This window comes from Glycine soja, chromosome 1, assembly GCF_004193775.1.
Source record: "Glycine soja cultivar W05 chromosome 1, ASM419377v2, whole genome shotgun sequence".
Taxonomy (NCBI): Eukaryota; Viridiplantae; Streptophyta; class Magnoliopsida; order Fabales; family Fabaceae; genus Glycine; species Glycine soja.
In genome coordinates, this window is record NC_041002.1 from 18,684,794 (window position 1) to 18,706,782 (window position 21,989).

Here is a 21,989-nt window from a genome sequence, read left to right on the forward strand (position 1 = left end):
ATAAAGTCTAAACTTCTTTTAAATAAAGATCAGGCATGCAAAAGCATCACAATTGAGAATAAGAATGTCAATGAGGTTTGTACACATAACCCTACCCATCATCTACAACACACCATAGATTTATTAAAAAGATTAATAAAAAGTACAAAGGAAACATGAGAGGATTGAACCAAAACAAATGATAAAAACAAACATTAACAAAAACAAAAATTAAGAAGATGAAAATGATTCCAAAGTATTTTCTAAAGGCTTAATTATAATTTAAGTTCAATTGGGTGACTCAATTATTAAAAAAAGTTAAAACACCTTTAATTATTTAAAACGTTACAATTATATTCTTTATGTCAGTTCCATTAGTTTGATTGACAAAATTTTGTAAATAGACATTTTTACATTAATTATATTAATAACCAATGCAAAATATCTATTTACATCAATCACAAATATTAACAAGGATCTCATTTTTACATTGACAACCAATGTAAAAAGTTCTTATTTTACAATCGATGTAACAATATTTATTTTCTTCGATCAAACTAATGGATGAAACCGACAGAAAGAGTATAATTGTAACATTTTTAATAATTAAAAGACCTTATTGAACTTTATAATAATTAAAGGACTAAATTGAACTTCAAATTAAAATTAAGATATCAATTGTATAATTAAACCTCTAATGAACTAAGTTTCTCATTTGTGTTTTTATTGTTAGTTAATTTATATACTTTGTTCATTATTCCTTATCATTTTTTTCTTATTTTTAAATCAAGTGTTTTTTAAACTTAATTCTCATTTACACTTCCGTTGAACACAAGTATAACAAGATTATAAAATTTTTATTTTTAAGGGAACTTTAACCCTGAGAAAACTAATTCGTTTTAAGAAATAAAAATATTTCGTTTATTAAATATCAAATATTTTAAAGGATTGCATTTCTCATTCTACACTTTTGGCCAACTGCTCAAACTTTTGTATACACTATCGAATAGAAGAAACTAACTTTTTCCGCTCATCCTTTTTTTAGTACCCGGCATTTAAATTTACGCAAGTTTGTCGGAGAAAGTAATGTCTCAATAGATAACCTCACTAATCTATTTGGGTGAAAAAAGTGCATTAACATTACGTTGACCACAGTAAACAATCAAACAAAAATTCCATCACCCGGGCCAGGGCCAGGACCAGGACCTGTACAGATCAACTACCAAGAGGCAGTAATATAAGGAAAAAGTTTATATGAAAGTTCTTTGTTTACATGGTGAGGCACAATGTTTGCTCGCCTTTCCCTGAGTTCCAGATCACTGCCGCCCGTTCTCAATCCTGAATACCATAGATGGAAATGAATACAACTATGGAAAATCAGTTGAAGTGCCAAAATTTCAGCTCCAGTAGTAAGCTCAACAAGGATAGGTAAGTCCTATTCTGGAGCTCACACAAAAATGGAAGTTAGCTAGGGTAGAAACATAATACCAGGTTGGTCATAACCATCAAAGCAAACACCAAGAATGAGTAGTCATTTCCATGGCAATAAGGTAGCTCGTTTAGAGCGACTTTGGTGAAACCTAATTTGCCTTACGAGTCGATGATACTGCTGAGTTACAGTGGATGTCTTTTGTGTATGTATTTGTGAGGGCAAAGAGTAATAGAACAAAAACAACTTGGGCACTCATGATGCCAAAATGACTGATACTATTTCCAATTTCCATCCAACTTCCTGTATTCCTAACCTGCCAACCATCAAACTCAGTAATAGATACTATATACATGCATCATGCATTCATACATACACACACACATTGATCGAAGATTCAAAATATACCAATCAAAAACAACCAGACATTTCAAGTTAAAAGAATTTTAATACGCATGAGCATTAAACAGGCAGAGGGCGAGCCCTGGCACAGCGGTAAAGTTTGTGCCTTAGTGACCAGCTGTGTCTTGGTGACTGGTTGGTCATGGGTTTGAATCCGGAAACCGTTTCTTTGCATATGCAAGGGTAAGACTGCATGCAATGACCCTCCCCCATACCTTAGCATAGCAAGGAGCCTCAGGGCACTGGGGTATGTTAGTTTAGTTTAGTAGCATTAAACAGGCACCACAAAACTTGTCCCTGTATAACAGACATCCTTAGTCCTTACCTTTTGATACAGTTTGCAAATCCTCAAATCATATATGAATTTTTTAGCACCAAAAATAGAACCTTCATAAAATTGTTAAATATTTTATGGATGAAAGGTTAGCAGACCTCAAAATTTAGGTTAGTGGGACTAAACCACCACCCTCTGCAATTAAGACAGCCCCCAAGAGGCCACAACTAAGGCGGGCTATAGTGGGTCCACAACTAAGGAGGCTTTCCAACACTCCCCCTCACGCCGAGGATTTTCATCCTAGTGCGGGGCAAATGCAGGTAGCTCAAATATGGATCTAGGATAGGATCTGATATCATCTTAGAAATTGGGTTTGAGCCTATTCCTAACTCATTCCAACAAAATAGCATCTTAGAATGTGGATTAGGGCTTAACTCTTCCCTACAAAACCAGCTTCAAAAAACCACTTTGTAAGGTGTGGAATGACATTCACTTATATACTGCAATTTAGCCATATTTCTACATGTATGTGGGACTAAACCACCATCCTTGAGGCTGCAATTAAGGCAGCTCCCAAAGAGGCTGCAATTAAGGCCGCAACTAAGCCGAGCTAGGGGGGGCGCAATTAAAGCAGTTTTCCAACACAGCTCTTTGAATTATAATAAAAATATTATTTAGAAAAGTACAGTAAATCTAAGAAGTATTGGCACAAGATACAAGTTAGGAAGTTAAAATTGAAAAAGACATCAAGAGTTCTTTGTGATCGCAAAGTACCTACCAAACTCAAAGGGAAACTCTACCAAACTCTATCAAACCAACTATACTCTGATAATGAGAATGCTAAGATGGATGTGTGACACAAAAAAATATATAGAATGATTATATATGGGCATATTGGTGTGGCACCTATTGAGGAGATGATAGAAAATCGATTAATGTAATTTAGACATGTATAAAGAAGGCCACAGAAGACACTAGTGAGAAGAGTAGATCACATGGTTTTAACCCTGTGAAAAGGGTTACACAAAGACAAAGGACACCGAAGAAAATTATTAACAGAGATCTCATAGTGAATAACATCTCTAAAAGTCCAGTGGTGTTATATGATTTATGTAGTCAACTTCACCAAGTGGAATTAGTCTATTGTTGTAGTTGATTATCATTTTATGTCACTAAACATTAACATAATGCTAGTTAAGAAAATATATCAGAGAAAATTATAAAAGGCAGCTGATTTTATTAGTAAGACTTTATACCATAATTAAATATTCACAGTTATCAACAACTGTGGTACTAGGAATCCAACAAAAAATAACAAAACAAAGAAAAAAAGAAGTTAATGGTGATGGAAGAAAGAAATTGGCAGCATCTATGGCACTTCTAACAGTTTATCATTTGACCCCTTTCATTTACTATAATGAAATGAAGACACATATCTGTGGTATGAAAAATCAAGAAACAGGAGACAAAAGAATTTACTGAAGACTATGGAAACAGTTGAGAGAATTTAGAGAAAAAGCTTGAGTGTGCTCCCTCACACTCAGCTCCTAAAAAGTATTTATATGTAAATATTATTTATATATATGTGGGGGTGGGGGGGGGGGGGGGGGGGGATAGGATCCCTTTACACCAGGTGTAAGTCAAATTTCATCCATTAAATTGAGTTAATCTATTGGCTCAATATATCTCAGTTGAAAAGAAAAATTAAAATTTAAAACAAGGCATGTGACTTGTTGAGATTAGTGAGACCAATTAAAAAATAAAAACAAAAACAAAGACAAATCATGTAATGTTAAAACCCTAATGATCATATGATTTAAATTTGGCTGGAAAGGGAAAATTCCACATGATCAATGGTTGCATGGTCTTGAAGGTGATAATTCTAACACGGTAACACCCAATCACAAATAGCAAGAAGATTACGAATATGGCTTAACTAGTATAGTAGTTTTGGTGGTGTATTGGCATAATTGGTACAAAATAGGGATAATAGAATAGGTTTTCTGTCAAATGTTTATGCTACTGGATTGAATAAACATACGACAACATAATGTTTATTTGTGTGGCCATGAATGATCATGAATTACATGCAGTGAGAAGACAAAGACATAGGGTGTTTTGGTTTTAAGATCACGTGATTTGCTGTCTTTATTTTATTTATTTTTTGTTTGAAACATTTTGAGGCATTAGACTAACTCAATTCAATGGATGAAATTTGGTGTATGTTTTTGGACTTACACCTAGTACATAAGTACAAGACATTGAGACCAAAAGGGATTACAAGCTGTACCCCTATGACAGTCGGCTACATAACAAAAGAAGGAAAAAAGACAGCCTTTTACAAGATATATCTAACAGAAACCATAAGAAATTAAAAAGAATAGGGTGAGTATACCAGGAAGAAGAAGTGAATGGTCATCATGTCTGAGAACAATATAACAAGAAAATAGCATCCCAACCTTGGAACTTGGTTTAGTTTGGTAATCGCACTGAATACGCATCTGCAGTTCAGTCCATTACAAGAAATATAAGATGAAAAATTGTATATAAGATTTAGAACTACTACAACTGTCATTGGTAATATGTTAGTGAAAAGCAGAACCTGAAGAAAGTTTTAAAACCATAAAGCTGAATACTGATGTAAAACACACCATTTATGAAATATGGAATTTGGAATCTACAGATTATAACAGTGAAATATATTTTCTCCGTCTACTCAGTTTCACCAAACAGAAATAGTTTAGAGATTTAGAAAGTTTTGTCATATGGTTACATGCAAGAACTAGATGTATTCAAGATGCACAATGTGCAATACCTGGTGACTGATCTAAAAAATAAAAATCAGTCCTTGGGTGGATATATAAATCTACCTTGGGCAGAATTGATAGCATTTTATTTCTAAAATAATAATGGTGATAAGCAATCATGTGAAAATCTACAGCCTTAGAAGTCTGTATATGACCGCATATCATATACTTGGGATGTATTGCATTGACACAGTTTAAAAAAAAAAAAAAGACATTTGATATTAGGAAAACCAAGTCTCAAAGAAGTAAAATTGTGGGGCAGTTATAAATAGCATTAATGCACTTACATTACAAGCAAGAAAGGTATAAATAATTTGAAGATGAGTAGCGCTGCCATCAGGAAGGGCTGCATTAGTGAAGAAACACATCAGTTCAAAAGCTTATTAAAGATACCTAAGATATCAAAAGAAGTTCAATTTTCACTTACACTAAAGATGGTAATGAACCGATAGACAGATGAAATCTCAAAACTAGCAATACTTGCAAAATTTCCCGTTCCAAAAAAAGCAACATTGAATAAAACCATCTGCATAATACAGTAGTTAGTTTGAAGGTCAAATCAAGTATCAATTATATTAAATTATTAATAATCACTATATCAGAGCTTATCTGATTTCCTTTAGGGGCATAATAAGAAAAGCTAAGCATAATTGTAGATGCATTAGTTCACCCTGAATCTTAACAAACACTATTAGGGTATGAGCTAAATGTAAACTCTTGTGTACATTTTCTCTTAGTTAAATCATAGTATACTGCTATTACAGCTTATTAGGGTTTATGAATGTTCACAGAAAAAGGAAATGAACAAAGGAAAATATCAGGTTCTAATAAAATGAATGTTACACACTTACAAAGATTATAATAGCAATATATAGTTGAACTAAGTATGTAACAAACCTAAAAAACTGAAGGTTAGTTAGGTGTACAGCTGTCAACCTAAAGCCACTTGTACAATAGAAAGTATACAATCAGAAACTAAAGAGTAAAATACTATGATTAAAAACAAAAGGAAGTTCGGATTTAATGTAAGTTTAAAAACAAAAGGAAGATTGGATTTAATTAAGTTATGAAGGAAAAAAGATAAAGAAAAGAATAAAACTTACAAAGACCAATGGAATCCTCACATCAGATAACTGCAAAGATCTATTATCAGATCCATGGATGAGATGATTTGTAACACTTTTAGTGGAATCAGATGACTTATTCACAATATTTAAGTTGAGAATTGTATTTTCAAATAGTATCCAAGCCATCAGTACAAGAGCAAGAGCAGCATAGAATATAGCTTCGTATCTGCATAAGTTTCAAGCAGTAAAAGTAAAAGCAAATGCATCAAGACATCAACAAGTCTACAAGAGAAACTAAAGAAATATCCAGGAGAATGAGATAATACCCAATGGAGAGAAGAAGGAATGGAGGTGCAAAGCCAAGAAATATCGAAGTAAGTCGGGATAAGAGGCTATTTTCTGAGAACAGCGGGAGCACCATTGAAAAACCTGAATAGGTGGTCAATATCAATCCACAGACATTGAATCAGCAAATTTAAATATCTGATGCACTAGTAATTTATAAATAAGCAATGATGTATAAAGAACAAAACAACATTCTTTAGTTATATATGTATAACAAAAATTGTTTATTTATAAGAATACATATTTTATATAAGAATGTCAGTACCGAAAATCCTATGAGTATCTAAACTCTTGCACTTGCAGAATATCGAACAGCTTGAAGCCTTGAACAATCAAATGACAAATTGTATAGCGTATACAAATAACAATGATAGTTGATAAACTAAAGGAGAATCAAAATTAATTATGCTGACCAAAAAATTCCCATTCTCCAGCCATACTAATTTGTCTAAAAGGACAAGCAGAGCTAGATATTTCACGTTGTGAAAGAAAAAGCAAAGAGTGTGATAAGAATTGTATGCAACCGGGTAATGGAAAATTCTTAAATTTAGAAGGAATAATATTTTATTTTCTCATATTGAATTATGAGGTCATTGGACCTATATGTACATGAGTCTGCTGGCTATTTTAGGAAATATGGACAACTAATTCTAGGGAGACAAATCCCTATAATTATGGGATTTATTCTTTTTTTTTGGAAGGCAAAGATAATTTATAATATAGGATAAAAGTACCAGAGGTACTACATAGTACAAATGAAAGTCCTGAGAGATCAGGAGATACAGCACCCTACACAAGTGAATACCCTACTAACAAAACTTTAGGTAAAAGCTATAGACATATTTGAAGACCAACAATAATAAGGAATCTTGAAGTTCCTTTCCCACCCCTTCAACCAAGTCCATAATAGGAACAGAGTGCTATCTGTCAGCCTAGTGATATCAAAGGCTTGATTCTGGAAAATGATATCATTCCTGAGCCTCCAAATTGAGTTTGTAGCTGCTATCCACCACATTGTCCTTCTTGTGTTAGAAGCCTTTGATGCTGCTGAGGAATAGTGCTGGAGAAAATTATCCATTGGCCTGAAGTGAAACACCTTGTCTTCCTTTACCCAAGATAGGAATTCCCACCACAAAGGCATTATTTTGCCACAAGTGAAAAACAAGTGGGATGCGGTTTCAGATTGACTATGACAGAAGGGACATAGATCATTTTCAACCTGAATTTGCCTCTTGATCAAATTGTCCTTCGTGGGAAGTCTATCCCATAATAACCTCCAAACAAAAGATAGGGCTTTAGGAGGGACTTTGATCTCCCAAAGTTTCTTGAATCCCAGGTACTGACCTTCATCATCCATCTCAGATTTAATAACTTGGTAAGCAGATTTAGTTGAGATAATCCCAGTGGCTTCAGCTCTCCAAACCCAGGTGTCGTTGAAGTTGTTATTGAACCTGATTGCATGGATGTGATCAATGAATTTAGAAGCTAGCTGCATCTCATTATCAAACAGGTTTCTTCTCCAAGCCATGTTCCAACCCCACCCATTCTCTGTCCAAGATCCCACCTCTGCCACTTTTAGATCTCTTTGTGAAGAAATTCTAAATAATTCAGGGAATTGGTCCTTGAGAGGAACTCCTTCATCTCCCCAAGGATCTTCCCAAAAGAGGAATTTATCGCCTCTTCCCAACTTCCACCAGATTTGGTTAGCAGCATTGATCACATTCTGTTGTTGAGATATGGCCCTTAAGTCAGCCCACCAAGTGGAGAAGTACTGCTTTCGAGGTCCAGGATCCAATCCCCTCCAACCATTGTACTTAGAATTCAGAATTCTGGTCCAAAGTTGGTCTGGTTGATGGAACATCATCCACTTCCATTTAAACAGCAGAGCCTTGTTGAGAATTTGAATATCTTTGATCCCCAATCCTCCCATATGTTTAGGAGTACAGCATTGACTCCAAGATATCCAAGCGATCTTCCTTCCTTCTAGCTTCCCCCCCCCAAAGGAATTGTCTTTGAATGGCAGAAATCCTGTGAATGATAGCTGAAGGAACCCTGAAAAAGGACAGGAAAAATAAAGGTAGTGCTGTTAGGACAGCATTGATGAGTGTGATCCTACCAGCCATAGAGATATATCTCTGGTTCCATTTGTTCAACTTAGCCTCAAACTTCCTTATGATAGGATCCCAGACCCTCCTCCTTCTAGGATTAGCACCCACTGGAATTCCTAAATAGCAGAAAGGAAGTTGCAGTAATGCACAATTGAGATAAGTAGCAGCAGAGCTGCACCAAACCTCAGATTGGCCAACAGCACCAAACTGACTCTTAGCAAAGTTGATCCTCAGCCCAGAAGTCATCTCAAAGCTTCTAAGAACGGCCTTCACTGCTCTGACATTCTCCATGGAAGCTTCTCCAAAAAACACAGTATCATCAGCATATTGAAGAACATTCACAGGAACTTTGTTCTTCCCCACCAAAAAACTTCTGAACCTATTTTGGGAAACTGCTTCTCTCATCAACCCTGTCAATCCCTCAGCCACTAAATCAAAGAGGAGAGGTGCCAAGGGGTCACCTTGTCTCAATCCTCTTTGAGGATTAAATTCTGAAGTTGGGCTGCCATTAACAAGAACAGAAATGGAAGCCGAATTAAGGCAGGCCCTTATCCATCTAATCCATCTCTCATGGAACCCCATTCTCTTCAGCATATAAATGAGAAATTGCCAAGATACAGAATCATAGGCCTTCTCAAAGTCCACCTTAAAAACCATACAAGACTTCTCGGATCTTCTAGCCTCCTCAATCACTTCATTAGCCACCAGAACTCCATGAAGCAATTGTCTACCCTGTATAAATGTTGTCTGCCTTTCATCTACAAGATGAGGCATGACTTTTTTCAGCCTATTAGCCAACACTTTGGCAATAATTTTATAAGTGCAGCCTATAAGGGATATAGGTCTGAAATCGTTGATAGCTTGGGGATCTTTCACTTTAGGGATGAGGGCAATAAAGGAGGAGTTGCTGCCTTTGGGGAAGGAAGCATTAACAAAAAATTCATCAAAAAATCTCAGAAAATCAGGTTTGAGCTCCTGCCAGAAATGCTTAATGAATCTGAAGTTAAGCCCATCAGGCCCAGGGCTTTTTTCATTGCCACAGCTCCACACAGCACAAGTGATCTCCTCTTCTTTAAAAGGCTCTACCATGCTATCCTTTTGAAGAACAGATAGGACATTGAAGTGGACTCCATCCAGGTTGGGTCTTTGATACTGAGGTTCATGAAATCTATTTTGAAAGTGCTGCAGAACCTCTGCCTTGACCAGGGAAGGATCTTCTACCCATACACCATCAATGAACAACCCCCTAATCGCATTTCTCCTCCTACTATAGTTTATTAATTTGTGAAAATATAAACTGTTGCAGTCCCCCTCTTTAACCCATCTACTTCTAGCTTTCTGTCTCAAGATAGACTCATGGAGACTAGCCTTTTCCCATAGCTGAGATTGAAGATCCTTCAGCTGTTTGATTTGATGCTCCAAAGGCTGAGATGGCATAGAGTTCTCCAACTCATTCATACTCTGTTGCAACTGCTTTATTTGAATATTAATATCTGCTGAATTCTCCTTACTCCACCTTTTCAACCTGTGTTTAAGATTCTTGAGCTTGGTTTTTAAGGCAAAACCCCCCATCCCAAGGGCTGATAATCAGACCAGCATTCTTTCACCACTTGCTGGAACTCCTTGATCTTTAACCATCCATCAAAGACCTTAAAAGGCTTAGGGCCCCAGTCACTAGTCTTGGATTGAAGTAAAATAGGGCAGTGGTCAGAATAGTTTCTCTCAAGGTTGAATTGAGAACTATCAGGCCATAAATCAAGCCATCCATCCGAAACTAGAATCCTGTCAAGCTTACTTTTACAAGTCCCATTAGGCCTTACCCAAGTAAAAGGTTTACCCAAGCAAGGAATGTCCTCCACCTCCATATCAGCAATCCAGTCATTAAATTCTTCTATGATTTGAGAATCTGTATTGGTATTATTAATCCCCATTCTTTCTGAAGAGTATCTGATGCAATTGAAGTCCCCAGCCAAACACCAGCAGGGATCGAGGGACCGAGATTTTCTATTGCTGAGGTTCTGCCATAGCTGCCTTTTCCCAGCAGTGTCACAAGGGGCATAAAGATTAATAACTACTACTCTTTGCATTTGAGGCAACCAAACTCCACCCAACATAATGTAATCTTTATCTGAACATCTAAAATCAACCTGGAATTTATTATTATCCCATATGCATAATAATCCCCCAGCAGCATGTATAGCAGGCTGCCATTCCCAAGCCAGATCACTTTGTCCCCATAAGAATTGACATGTAGCTTTGTCCAGATATTCCTTTTTGGTTTCTTGAAGACATAAAAGATCAACATGAAACTTCCCCACCAAACTCCTGATAGAAGCCCATTTTAGGCCTCTACCCAGCCCTCTAATATTATAAGACATAATATTCATCTATGAATATTCTTGTTTCCCAGCTGCAAAGCCTCTTTCCTATCCCGAATCTCCATGTTCTTGAAGCTGTGAATACCGTCCTGATCCGATTCATGTTGGAGGCCTAAGGATTTCGCAAGAATCCACTGCTGGTTGGCCTCTTCAAATTCTTCAAGAGAATTTCCATCCACACTGTTAATCTCCTCCATCTCCACCGTGTTACTACGGTTTGTGCCTTTGAAAAGGTTATCCTTTAAACCCGGATCAGCCTTATCCTCCATTAATGATGTATTTTCTTCAGCTACAGGCATAAGAAGGCAGCCCTTTGATGGGGCGTGTCTTTGCCTAGCATAAACTTTAGGGAACCAGTCCATATTCCTTTTTGATGCTTGGGTCAAGATTATATGTTTTTTCTTTTTGCACTCCTCCAATATCTTTATTGGGCCCGATATGGAACTTGGCCCAATCTCCTTTTGACCCTGAGTCTGGCTTATGTCATGATAATATCTTGTATCCGTTGCACATGTCTTATATGCCCCTTGGATGTTAATCTGATTTCTTGCTGCTTCCTCAGAATTTAAAAACTTTCCATCTTGGTCTTCCTCAGCCTTTCGAGGCCCGACTATAACAGGGTCCAAGGTTATGACCTCTGAGGAAATATTTCCCTGCTTTTTCTCTGCACCAGCAGTCCGTTGGTCAACCTTTGCCAAAGTAGAGTCCTGAACGTGTCTCGCTGCGTCTCCTGCGCTATGTTTGCATGCATCAAAAAATGGGTTATTATCCACTGGGTCAACACGATTCCGAGATTGGCCGTAGAAACCGCTGGGTAAATCGTTTGACTGGTGGTTCGAAGAGGCCTTGTTGTTGGTGGCTGACAACTCCGATGAATACGAAAAGGAGGTATCGTCGTCGTCTTCTTCCGCGTCGACACCTTCCTCCTCCGACGTGATCTCCTCCGTCCACTCTTCGGACATGGACGTTTTGGTTCTCCACGCATCCCCATCGACACCTACCTCCTCCACCAGCCACACCCTGTGATCTTCTCCCCCACAACGAACCTTCACTTCCTTGCTGATTGCCGGCGGCAAAGGAGTTCGAACCAGCAAGCGCGCACGGTCCAGTCGTCGCCGGTCTTCGGTGTCTTCGTCAGCCTCTATGACATCTCCAATAGTTGAGACAATGTGCTTCATGTGGTCCACTTCCCATGCTTCAATCGGAAAGCCCCATAATTGAAGCCACACAACCCGATTAGATGACCTGTAGCCTGGTCGCCATCTCTCAAGGGAATAGAATAGGGTATTGCCGCCGTTTATCTCTGAGTTGATAAGCTGTTGAGCTTGATCCTCTGAAAGTCCAATGAGAAGGACCATGTCGTCTCCAAGGAATCTAGTGCTGATGTTATATCCCAGCTCCCACGATATGTAATCCTCCATTTTCTCCATCTTCATGGGTTTCTTCAACTTACCAACCCAAGCCCCTTTACACCAGAAATCACGACCTTTAGTGGGTTCGATGGTAATTGTTGGAGTACCATCTGCACCTGTCATCGTTCCTCCTGAAACTCCTTTCTGACCCACCACCTCCACGTATGATCACACCCGAGGTCTGTTAGTAACCGGAAGACCCTTGACATCTTCTTTGTTTTGCTTCCCCCCTTTATCTACTCTTGTATGCGTCTGGAGATTCGAAGCTAACCTTGTGAACCTGGGAAGGTTGACGAACAGCTTGTGGTCGTCTATGAAAATGTTATCCAGGTGCGTCTCCAGAATCTTTACATCCGAAACACCCTTGAACCTCCCAAAACCAAACCTTCTACCCTCCTTGTTACAGCGTTTGGCTATAAAAACTTCACGGACATCACCCCAAGTCTTAAACTTCTCCCAAAGCCACACTTCATTAACATCGTCTGTGAAGTTAGTGAAATAGAAGGATGTAATATCCTCCTTATCTCTCCAGTTGGGACGCTTGGACGAAAGATTATGGGTTGTTCTGTTCTCTGGAATAATCTTCTTTACTGTCTTTGCTTCCCTCCTACTGATCACCTTTGTCCATTCTTCCTTTGTACCAAGTCTGTCGTCATTCACGTTCTTGTTCCAGCATTCCTCGTAATGTCGATTGTGTTCCTGGTTCCCCCCCTTCGAGCTTCCATTTGTTTCCTTCATACCGCAACTTTCTGGAATTGCTCCGACGACATGAGGAATGTTCCTCTTTCCTCCTATCTCTGTCTCTCCCCCTCTCCCTGTTACGTCTGCATATTCTTCTGTTGTCGCCTGATCGATCTCTCGCAAACTCTCGTTCTCTCAGGATATCTCTCTGTCTCTCTATTTCACGTGCTCTCCCTCTCTCAGCCACTCTTTCTCTTAGGTGTATCTCTCTCTCTCCCTCTCTCTCTCTGAAGTGTTTCACTCTCTCTCTAAGGTGTTTCTCTCTCATCTCTTCCATTTTAGGAGACAGCCACCATTCCCATGCTTTCTGTTGAAACTTGAAAGTACATGGCTTTGGGTATAATGGGAGGAAAAGGAGAAATAGAGAAGCAGTTTCCTGTAATGCATAAAGTATGGGATTTATTCTAAATACATAATCCTAGTATTAATAGCAATATACAGCTGTGATGAAGAATAAAAATACAATCAGGGATAAAATATAAACTTTTCTAAAATACACACTAAGTAACACGATTTTGACACTCCCCCTCAAGCTGGTGAATAAATGTTCTCCATTCCCAGCTTGGATATAATTCTTTCAAAGTTGATATAGTTCAGCCCCTTGGTGAGTATATTTGCAAGTTGATTTTGAGTGGACACATATGGAGTGCAAATCAAGCCATTGTCTAGCTTTTCTTTGATAAAATTTCTATCCACCTCAATATGTTTGGTTCTATCATGTTGCACTGGATTGTGGGCTATACTAATTGCAGATTTATTGTCACAATATAATCTCATAGGTTCATCCCACCTTATCTTTAAGTCTTCCAATATAATCTTCAGCCATAGAAGTTCACATATTCCTTGGGCCATTGCTCAAAATTCTGCTTCAGCACTTGATCTAGCTACTACACTTTGTTTTTTGCTCTTCCAAGTCACCAAGTTTCCACCAAGGAAAGTGCAGTATCCAGTAGTTGATCTCCTATCCACAACTGACCTAGCATAATCTGCATCCGCATATGCTTCAAGACTTACACTCTTGTTTTGTTTGAACAAAATCCCTTTTCCTGGAGTCCCTTTTAAATATTGAACAATTCTAAGGGCAGCTTGTAAATGTGCTTCCTTTGGTTGGTGCATAAATTGGCTGACTAAGCTTACAGCAAAAGCAATATCTGGCGTAGTATGGGATAAGTAAATAAGTCTGTCCACAAGTCTCTGATACATTTCCTTGTCCACGGCAATATCCTCCTCTGCACTTCCTAACTTTATGTTTGGATCAATTGGAGTACTTGCTGGTCTGCAAGCTGTTTTACATGTTTCTTTAAGCAAGTCAGTGATGTATTTTGTTGAGATATGAAGATTCCTTTCTTAGAATGGGCCACTTCAATTGCCAAAAAATATTTAAGTCTCCCTAATGTCTTAATCTCAAATTTTGTGGCAAGGCATTGACTTAACTCTTGCTGCTCCCTTTTGTCATCCCCAGTTACTATAATATCATCTACATACACCAGTAATTATTGTTACTTCCCCTGAAACTGAATGTTTGATAAATAAAGTGTGATCACCTTGACTCTATTTATAGCCCAAACTTGTCATAACTTTGGTGAATCTTCCAAACCATGCTCTCGGGGATTGTTTCAGCCCATATAGAGCCTTTTTTAGCTTGCAAACAGTTCCAGTAGCAACCTGTCCACAATAACCAAGGGGTAACTCCATGTATATTTCTTCTTCAAGATCTCCATGTAGGAATGTGTTCTTCACATCAAACTGCTGCAGGTCCCAATCATGGTTTGCTGCTAATGACAATATTACTCTGACCGTGTTTATCTTAGCAACTGGGGAAAATGTTTCCAAGTAATCCACTCCATATGTCTGAATGAATCCTTTGGCCACTAACCTTGCCTTATAACGTTCAATGGTCCCATCAACTCAATACTTTATGGTGTATACCCATTTGCACCCAACTGGTTTTTTTCCAGTTGGCAAAGTGGCAAGTTCCTAGGTCTTGTTCTTGTTTAACGCCTCCATTTCCACATCCATGGCTTGTTTCCATTTCCTGTCAAAAAATGCTTCAGATACAGAGGAAGGTGTGGGTGTAGTGTTTAGGTTTGTGAGAAAGGTTTTATGGGTAGGAGAGAATTTTTTAAAGGATAGGAAACTTGATAGAGAGTAAAGTGGTTGTTGGGTGCATCTTCTAGTTCCTTTTCTAAGGGCAATGGGAAGGTCAAGGTTTTGGTTCACCTATACTTCTGAAATTCCAGCAACAAACTCATTAGAATTATTTATAGGATTAGAAGATGTTACCTCATGTAATGATGGTGGATCAGATTCTTGGACATGGATAGAATCTGGAATGGCCTTTTCTCTACTTGAATATACCAGATTTTTCCCAAACTTCCCACCATTAGTCTCAAGTTGAGTTGCAGGTCCTGTTGTTGAATCAGGGGATTGTCTTGCTGAATTTGGACTTCTTTCAGTTTCAGGTACAGCAGCGCTAGTTGTCCCAATTTCAGGTCCAAATGTCATATTCGGAAGCATTAGAGGCTCATCTTCCTCTATTACATTCTCCCTCTGAAGATGAGGTTGCTTGAAGTAGCTTTCTTGTTCGTTGAAGGTGACATCCCTTGACACATAGAATCTTCTTGATGGAGGGTGAAAGCATTTGTATCCCTTTTGTGTGGTTGAGTACCCCAAGAATACACACTTGACAACCCTAGGATCCAGTTTTCCCCTTTCATTACTATGAACATGTACAAAGGATACACACCCAAATATTCTAGGTTGGAGTTTATTTGTAGGGTCCAAGTGTGGGTAGAATGAGGATAGGACTTGCATGGGACTTTTTTATTCTAAGATTTTTGAGGGTAACCTATTGATTAGGTAGGAGGTAGTAAGGAGAGCTTCCCCCCAAAACTTTTTAGGGACATGATTTTGAAAAAGCAAGGCTCTGGTTTGGTTTAATAAGTGCCCATTTTTCCTTTCTGCAATCTCATTCTGTTGGGGTGTGTTAACACATGAAGACTCATGGATTACCCCATCCTTTTGATAAAAAGATTTGAGCACAAGATTAAAGTAGTCCCTGGCATTGTCAGACCTAATTCTCTTAATGTTGACTCCAAATTGGTTTTTAATCATCAAGACAAACTGAATAAAAACAGAGCTAACTTCAGATTTTTGTTTTAATAAGAAAACCCAAGTCACCCGAGTACAATCATCTATGAAGGTTAAAAACCATTTAGCACCCGAGATATTAGGGACATGAGCAGGACCCCATACATCAGTATGAACAAGAGAAAAAGGGAAAGAACTCATCTTATTACTAATGGGAAAAGATACACGCTTGTGTTTAGCAAGCTCACACACCTCACAATGCAGACTCCCCACATTTAAATTCTTAAACAAGGAAGGAAATATCGCTTTTACAACTTGAAATGATGGATGTCCCATCCGGCAATGGTATAGTTGAATTTTCTCTTTGCTGGTCATGGTGGATTCAGAGATGAGAGAGTGGCTCCTGGTAGGCATATTAGGATCCTTTATGTAGTACAAGCCATTCCATTCTCTAGCATGTCTAATCTTCCCGGAGTTCTAGTCCGGTAATATACAAGAATTGTTATAAAAAACATTACATGAGAGATCTTTTGTGAGTTTTTGTATAGAAATCAGATTGGTGGACAGCTTAGGAACATGAAGGACATTTTTTAATGTTATGGATGGGATTATTTGGACCTCTCCTTGTCCTGCTACAGTTATAAGGGTTCCATCTACTGTGGAAATTTTCTTGTTGCTAGGACATGGAGAATATGTGGAGAAGTATTTGGGTAGAGGGGTCATGTGGTCTGTGGATCCAGAATCTAATATCCAATAGGGGATAAATGGTGTATCTGAAACATTAAGTCCAAAAGAAAATGGAAACTTACCAGGAGTGTTATTAAATGGCGGCCATGGCAGCGCCATGGCGGAAAAGCGTGGCTGAATTATGAAAAAACGCCACCGAATAGTGGTGGCATGGCGGGTTGCTAATGGCGGCACCATGGCGGCCTCCATAGCCATGGCAGGTCATGGCGGAATAGCGGGAAAGGCGGAATAGCGGCCTTTTATGTTTTTTTCGCAGTAGGTGTTGGTCTGACCCGACCTAACCCTACCCGATAATATATTTTGAAAAGCGCAGCAGCCACAAACAGAAACAGAACAGCAGCGAACCAGCACCCGGACCCAGCAGCCACCACTACCAGCAGCGACGACCGGCAGCAGCACGACCCCGCGAAGCAGCGACCAGCACCCGCACCCAGCAGCATCGCAGCGACCAGCAGCACCACGAACGGCGGTGACGAACGGCAGCGCGAATAGCAGCACGACGGCGAAGACGAACGTTGTGGACGATGGACAGTGGTGCCTTTTTATTTGTTTTTTTTTCTTTTTCTTTGCTGTTTGACACCCGTTTTTGATGTCTGCATCTTTTTTTTGTTTTTCTATTTGACACCCTTTTTTATTTTTGACAGTCCCATTTTTATTTTTATTTTCTATTTGACATCATGTTTTTTTTTTCTGTTCAGTCCTCTTTTATTGTATGAACTCATGAAACTTTTTTAATTTTTTTAGTTTATTTGAATGCAATCCATTGTTTTTTCAATTTCAATGAGTTTATTTGGTGTTGGTACTTGGTTATTTATAATTATATATATGTATATATATATATATATATATATATATATATATATATATATTTTGTCCGCCATGAGATCCGCCATTTTCCGCTACGCCATCTGCCATATTTTTATGATGGATTTTTGGCTTTCCGCCATCCGCCATTAACAACACTGCTTACCAGAATATGTTAAGGAGCACGTACCTGTGGGCTTCTCCAGTTTACTAAGGAAGGATCTTACCCTTTCTATCTCTTCAAGATTTAGCTGAACAACCTCTTCGCTATGTCCAGCATTAGCAATGTGTGCTTGCCCTTGTCCTCCCCCTTTTTTAGGACCTCCTTTCTGCCCCCATTCTCGACTTGGGGGTTTTCCATGTAATTTCCAGCACTTCTCCCTTGTGTGGCGTGGCTTGTTGCAGTAGGTATACCAGCCTTCCTCATGTTTTTTCTCCATATTGGGAAATCCGTTTTTCTTCTGGTTAACAACCATGGTTGTTCCTCCTTCAGCTATCATTGTTGAGGTTTCAGCAGTTGGGGTTTCCAGCATCAGTTCTCGCCTACTTTCATCACTCCGGATGATGACTATCACTTCATTAAGTCCTGGGACTTTCTCTTTTCCCAGAATTTGGATTCGGACCTGGTCATATTCAGAATTCAGGCCTACCAAAAAATCATAAACTCTATCTTGTTCAATGTACTCCTTAAGGATTGTTGAGTCTTCTAAACACCTTGCTTTTATGACTCGATAGTGATCCAATTCCATCCATAGGGATTTGAGTTGATTGGCATATTCTGTGACTGATTTGTTTCCCTGTTTGGCACCCAAGGTTTTCACCTTTACATCATATATTTGTGCAGCATCTTTGGCCTTAGAATAGGTTTGTTCTACTGCCTCCCAAATTTCCTTTGCTGATTTAAGGAACATACAGGTATCACTGATTTCTGGGACCATTGAATTCCACAACCATGCCATGATCATGGAGTCTTCTTCATCCCATGATTTGAACTTGGCATCCTTTTCATCAGGGGCATTATCAGTCAGGTGACTGCCCTTTCCTTTTCCCTTCAATATGCTCCTAATGAGTTGAGACCATTTAAGATAATTCTTTCCAGTTAACCGATAAGCAGAATGAATATTCTGCAATTCTCCAGCAATCTGGAATTTGTCCCCTATTTCAGGAACAAGATTCACAATTTCAGCCATGGGTGAGATCAAGGCTGTGGTGAGTAATGAAGGCAGCAATGAAGGCTGCGATAGGTTTCAAGGTTGCGCAACAATGAGGGCTGCAACTTAGGGTTTCATTGGACCTATATGTACATGAGTCTGCTGGCTATTTTAGGAAATATGGACAACTAATTCTAGGGAGACAAATACCTATAATTATGGGATTTATTCTAAATACATAATCCTAGTATTAATAGCAATATACAGCTGTGATAAAGAATAAAAATATAATCAGGGATAAAATATAAACTTTCCTAAAATACACACTAAGTAACACGATTTTGACAAAAATATTTGTTCTCTAGCTTGAAGGGGAGTGTTGAAAATAGGAATATTTTAGGAGATAAGAGCTTCTTTTAATGTTTATTTTTCCAAGTTGTCAAGATACTTGGTATAGTTTGGTTCAATGCATCTTAGGAAGTAGTTGTATCTTAATTGTTCTCTTGTATGTTGGTTTGGCATTAATTATCTTTGTAATACTCATGAATATAAATAAATTTAGGGTTAACTAAGTTTTTAATCCCTAAACTTTTTCGAAATTCAGTTTTTAGTTCCTAAACTTATGTTTGACTGGTCAAGGTCCCTCAACTTTTTTCCATTAAGATTTTTAGTCCCTACACTTTTGTTTGACTGGTCAAGGTCCTTAAACGTTTAGAAATTTTAGTTTTTAGTCTCTAAACAAAAGTTTGAACCCATTTATTTAATGATAATGAGATTTCAAGGACTAAAAACTGAATTTTTCAAAAGTTTAGGGACTAAAACCTTAATGGAAAAAAGTTGAGGGACATTGACCAGTCAAACAAATGTTTAGGGACTAAAAACCTTAATGGAAAAAAGTTAAGGGACCTTGACCAGTCAAACAAAAGTTTAGGGACTAAAAACCTTAATGGAAATAAGTTAAGGGACTTTGACCAGTCAAACAAATGTTTAGGGATTAAAAACTGAATTTCAAAAAAGTTTAGAAACTAAAAACTTAGTTAACCCATAAATTTATGCATAAATAACCTTTTCGTCCCTATAAAATAGGGGTTTTATATTCTAGTCCTTTAAAGATTTTCATTTTATTTTAGTCCCTATAAATTTATTTTATTTTTAGTCTCTGCTATCAACGAACAACATTAACTAATGACATAATATCGACGTTGGCAACCCATTGACTTGCCACATCATCAAGGAATCTGACGGGCAGTCACGTGTATTTTGTTGATGACATCAGACTTGTTGATGAGGGATTTAAAAATATAGTTTACCAAAACAATTGCATGTGATTGTCTTGTCAGACTCCTTGATGATGTGCCAAGCAATGGACTACCAATGTCAATATGTCATCAGTTAAAACTGTTACTTGACAAGGAACTAGATATATATATATATATATATATATATCAATGTTGTTAATGGCGGATGGCGATTCATGGCGGAAAGTCAAAAATCCACCATAAAAATATGACAAATGGCATAGCGAAAAATGGCAGACGTTATGGCGGACAAAAAAAAAATATACGTATAAATATAAATAAAAAATTAAGAAAACAATGGATTGCATTCAAATAACAGAAAACAAAAAAACAAAAAACAAAAAATGGGTGTCAAAAATAAAAAAGGGTGTCAAATAGAAAAAGGGAAAAAAAAGCTATCCTCATCAAAAACGGGTGTCAAACAGAAAAAAGAAAACGACCTCATCCCAGGAAAAAAGAAAACAGACAATTCTCAAATGCCTAGACTTTCTTCCTTCTTTGTTTAAGAGGCCAGCTTGCCATGGACAAAACAAAAATAAAACGCACCAAAGCACTGCCGTCGCCGTCAACGTGCGTCATGCATCATGCGACGGTCGCGTGCGTCGTGCATTGGTCGTCGGTCGTCGATCTCTCGTATGAGTCGTCTGCTGGTCTATTGCCGTCGCGCTCGAGAACGTCGTCTGCGGTTGTCGTGTGCGTCGCCGAAGCCCACGCCACCGTTCGTCGCACTGGAGACTGCTGCTGGTCGCGCCGCTAAAGAGGAGAAACTCAGGTATGGTTGGCTCGGGTCAGCCCAACCCCTGTCGCGCACGTTTTTTAAAATAAAAAATCCGTTATTCCGCCATTCACGCGATTCCGCCATGGCTATGGCGGCCGCCATAAGCAACCCGCAACGCCACCGCTATTTGGTGGCGTTTTTCCAAAATTCCACGACGCCATTCCGCCATGGCCGCTTTTTAATAACACCAATAATATATATATATATATATATATATATATATATATATATATATATATATAAAGGACTAAAATCAAAAACACCCTATTTTATAGGGACCAAAGAGTTATTTAAGCCTAAATCTATTCTGCTTGATGGAGAATGACACCCAAGCACATTCAAAAAAATTCCTTTCTCATTTTCTCAATTTCCAGCCATGCCATATATACATTGAGAGAACAAGAGTGAGTTAATGGACATGTTAAAGTCATGTATTTTGAGATGGAACAAGGAAAAAGTAGGATGGCAACAGCTATATAGAAATGCCTGCATGGGACTATAAATTCAGGTGAACAGAAGAATCAAAGGTTGAAATTATACCAGCAACAGACCAATTTATCAATTGGTGCGATGCAAGCAACTCTCGCTTTTCAGTTCTGTGAACAGTTGATAAATACACCATCACTGAAGATAGAGCAACCAAAAGAGCCTGATGGACAAGTAAAGGAAATTAGTGGATTTGTCATACATAAATAAGCTTCCAAACTCAATGGTAGAGAATATGATATGCACCTGTAAGTAAAATAGAGATGAAAATTTGGAACTTTTCAACTTGCAATTGCATATACTTAGCCAATACTTCCTTCCACCAGCATGCAAATCTAGCCATCTTGCAACTATTCCTATAATGATAATAATAACCCCACTACTAACTCTGCAAACATAATAATTTGATATGCTTAACAGTCTTGTTTGGATTCAGAAAGTGTTAGAAAATGATGGGACAGAAAAAGCAACAAACAAAGCAGAAGAGAATCTCAACATGAGAAAAGTTAAAGTAAAAAAATTGTGCAAGATCTTTCTTACATGATAGAAGTGTTCGCACAGGATGGAACAAACCATATATGTGCTATCTTATGTTTGGTATATTTTATTAATAGAACAGAAATGGACATAGAACAGTAGCTTAAAAAAGTGATACCATTTGGTTCAACGGAAAAGGGTAGAACCAAGTGAAAC

General features: G+C 38.1%; 1 protein-coding gene across 3 annotated transcripts in view; it reads right to left on the bottom strand.

Annotated features, from left to right (window-relative positions):
* Nucleotides 1–1,053: 1,053 nt before the first annotated feature.
* Nucleotides 1,054–21,989, bottom strand: part of LOC114413068 (GPI ethanolamine phosphate transferase 1) — a 33,519-nt gene continuing 12,583 nt past the window's right edge. For 2 of the 3 annotated variants that reach the window (XM_028377259.1, XM_028377241.1), the window contains 9 exons: nucleotides 21,543–21,684; nucleotides 21,351–21,459; nucleotides 6,285–6,387; nucleotides 5,995–6,184; nucleotides 5,319–5,417; nucleotides 5,179–5,237; nucleotides 4,480–4,585; nucleotides 1,468–1,724; nucleotides 1,054–1,317 (listed from right to left, as the gene is read on the bottom strand). In XM_028377259.1, the coding sequence (XP_028233060.1) occupies nucleotides 1,560–1,724; nucleotides 4,480–4,585; nucleotides 5,179–5,237; nucleotides 5,319–5,417; nucleotides 5,995–6,184; nucleotides 6,285–6,387; nucleotides 21,351–21,459; nucleotides 21,543–21,684 (973 nt within the window). In that variant the 3' untranslated portion in view covers nucleotides 1,054–1,317; nucleotides 1,468–1,559. Of the gene's footprint in view, nucleotides 1,347–1,467; nucleotides 1,725–4,479; nucleotides 4,586–5,178; nucleotides 5,238–5,318; nucleotides 5,418–5,994; nucleotides 6,185–6,284; nucleotides 6,388–21,350; nucleotides 21,460–21,542; nucleotides 21,685–21,989 lie in introns of all 3 variants that reach the window. The other variant, XM_028377250.1, reaches the window with a different exon arrangement.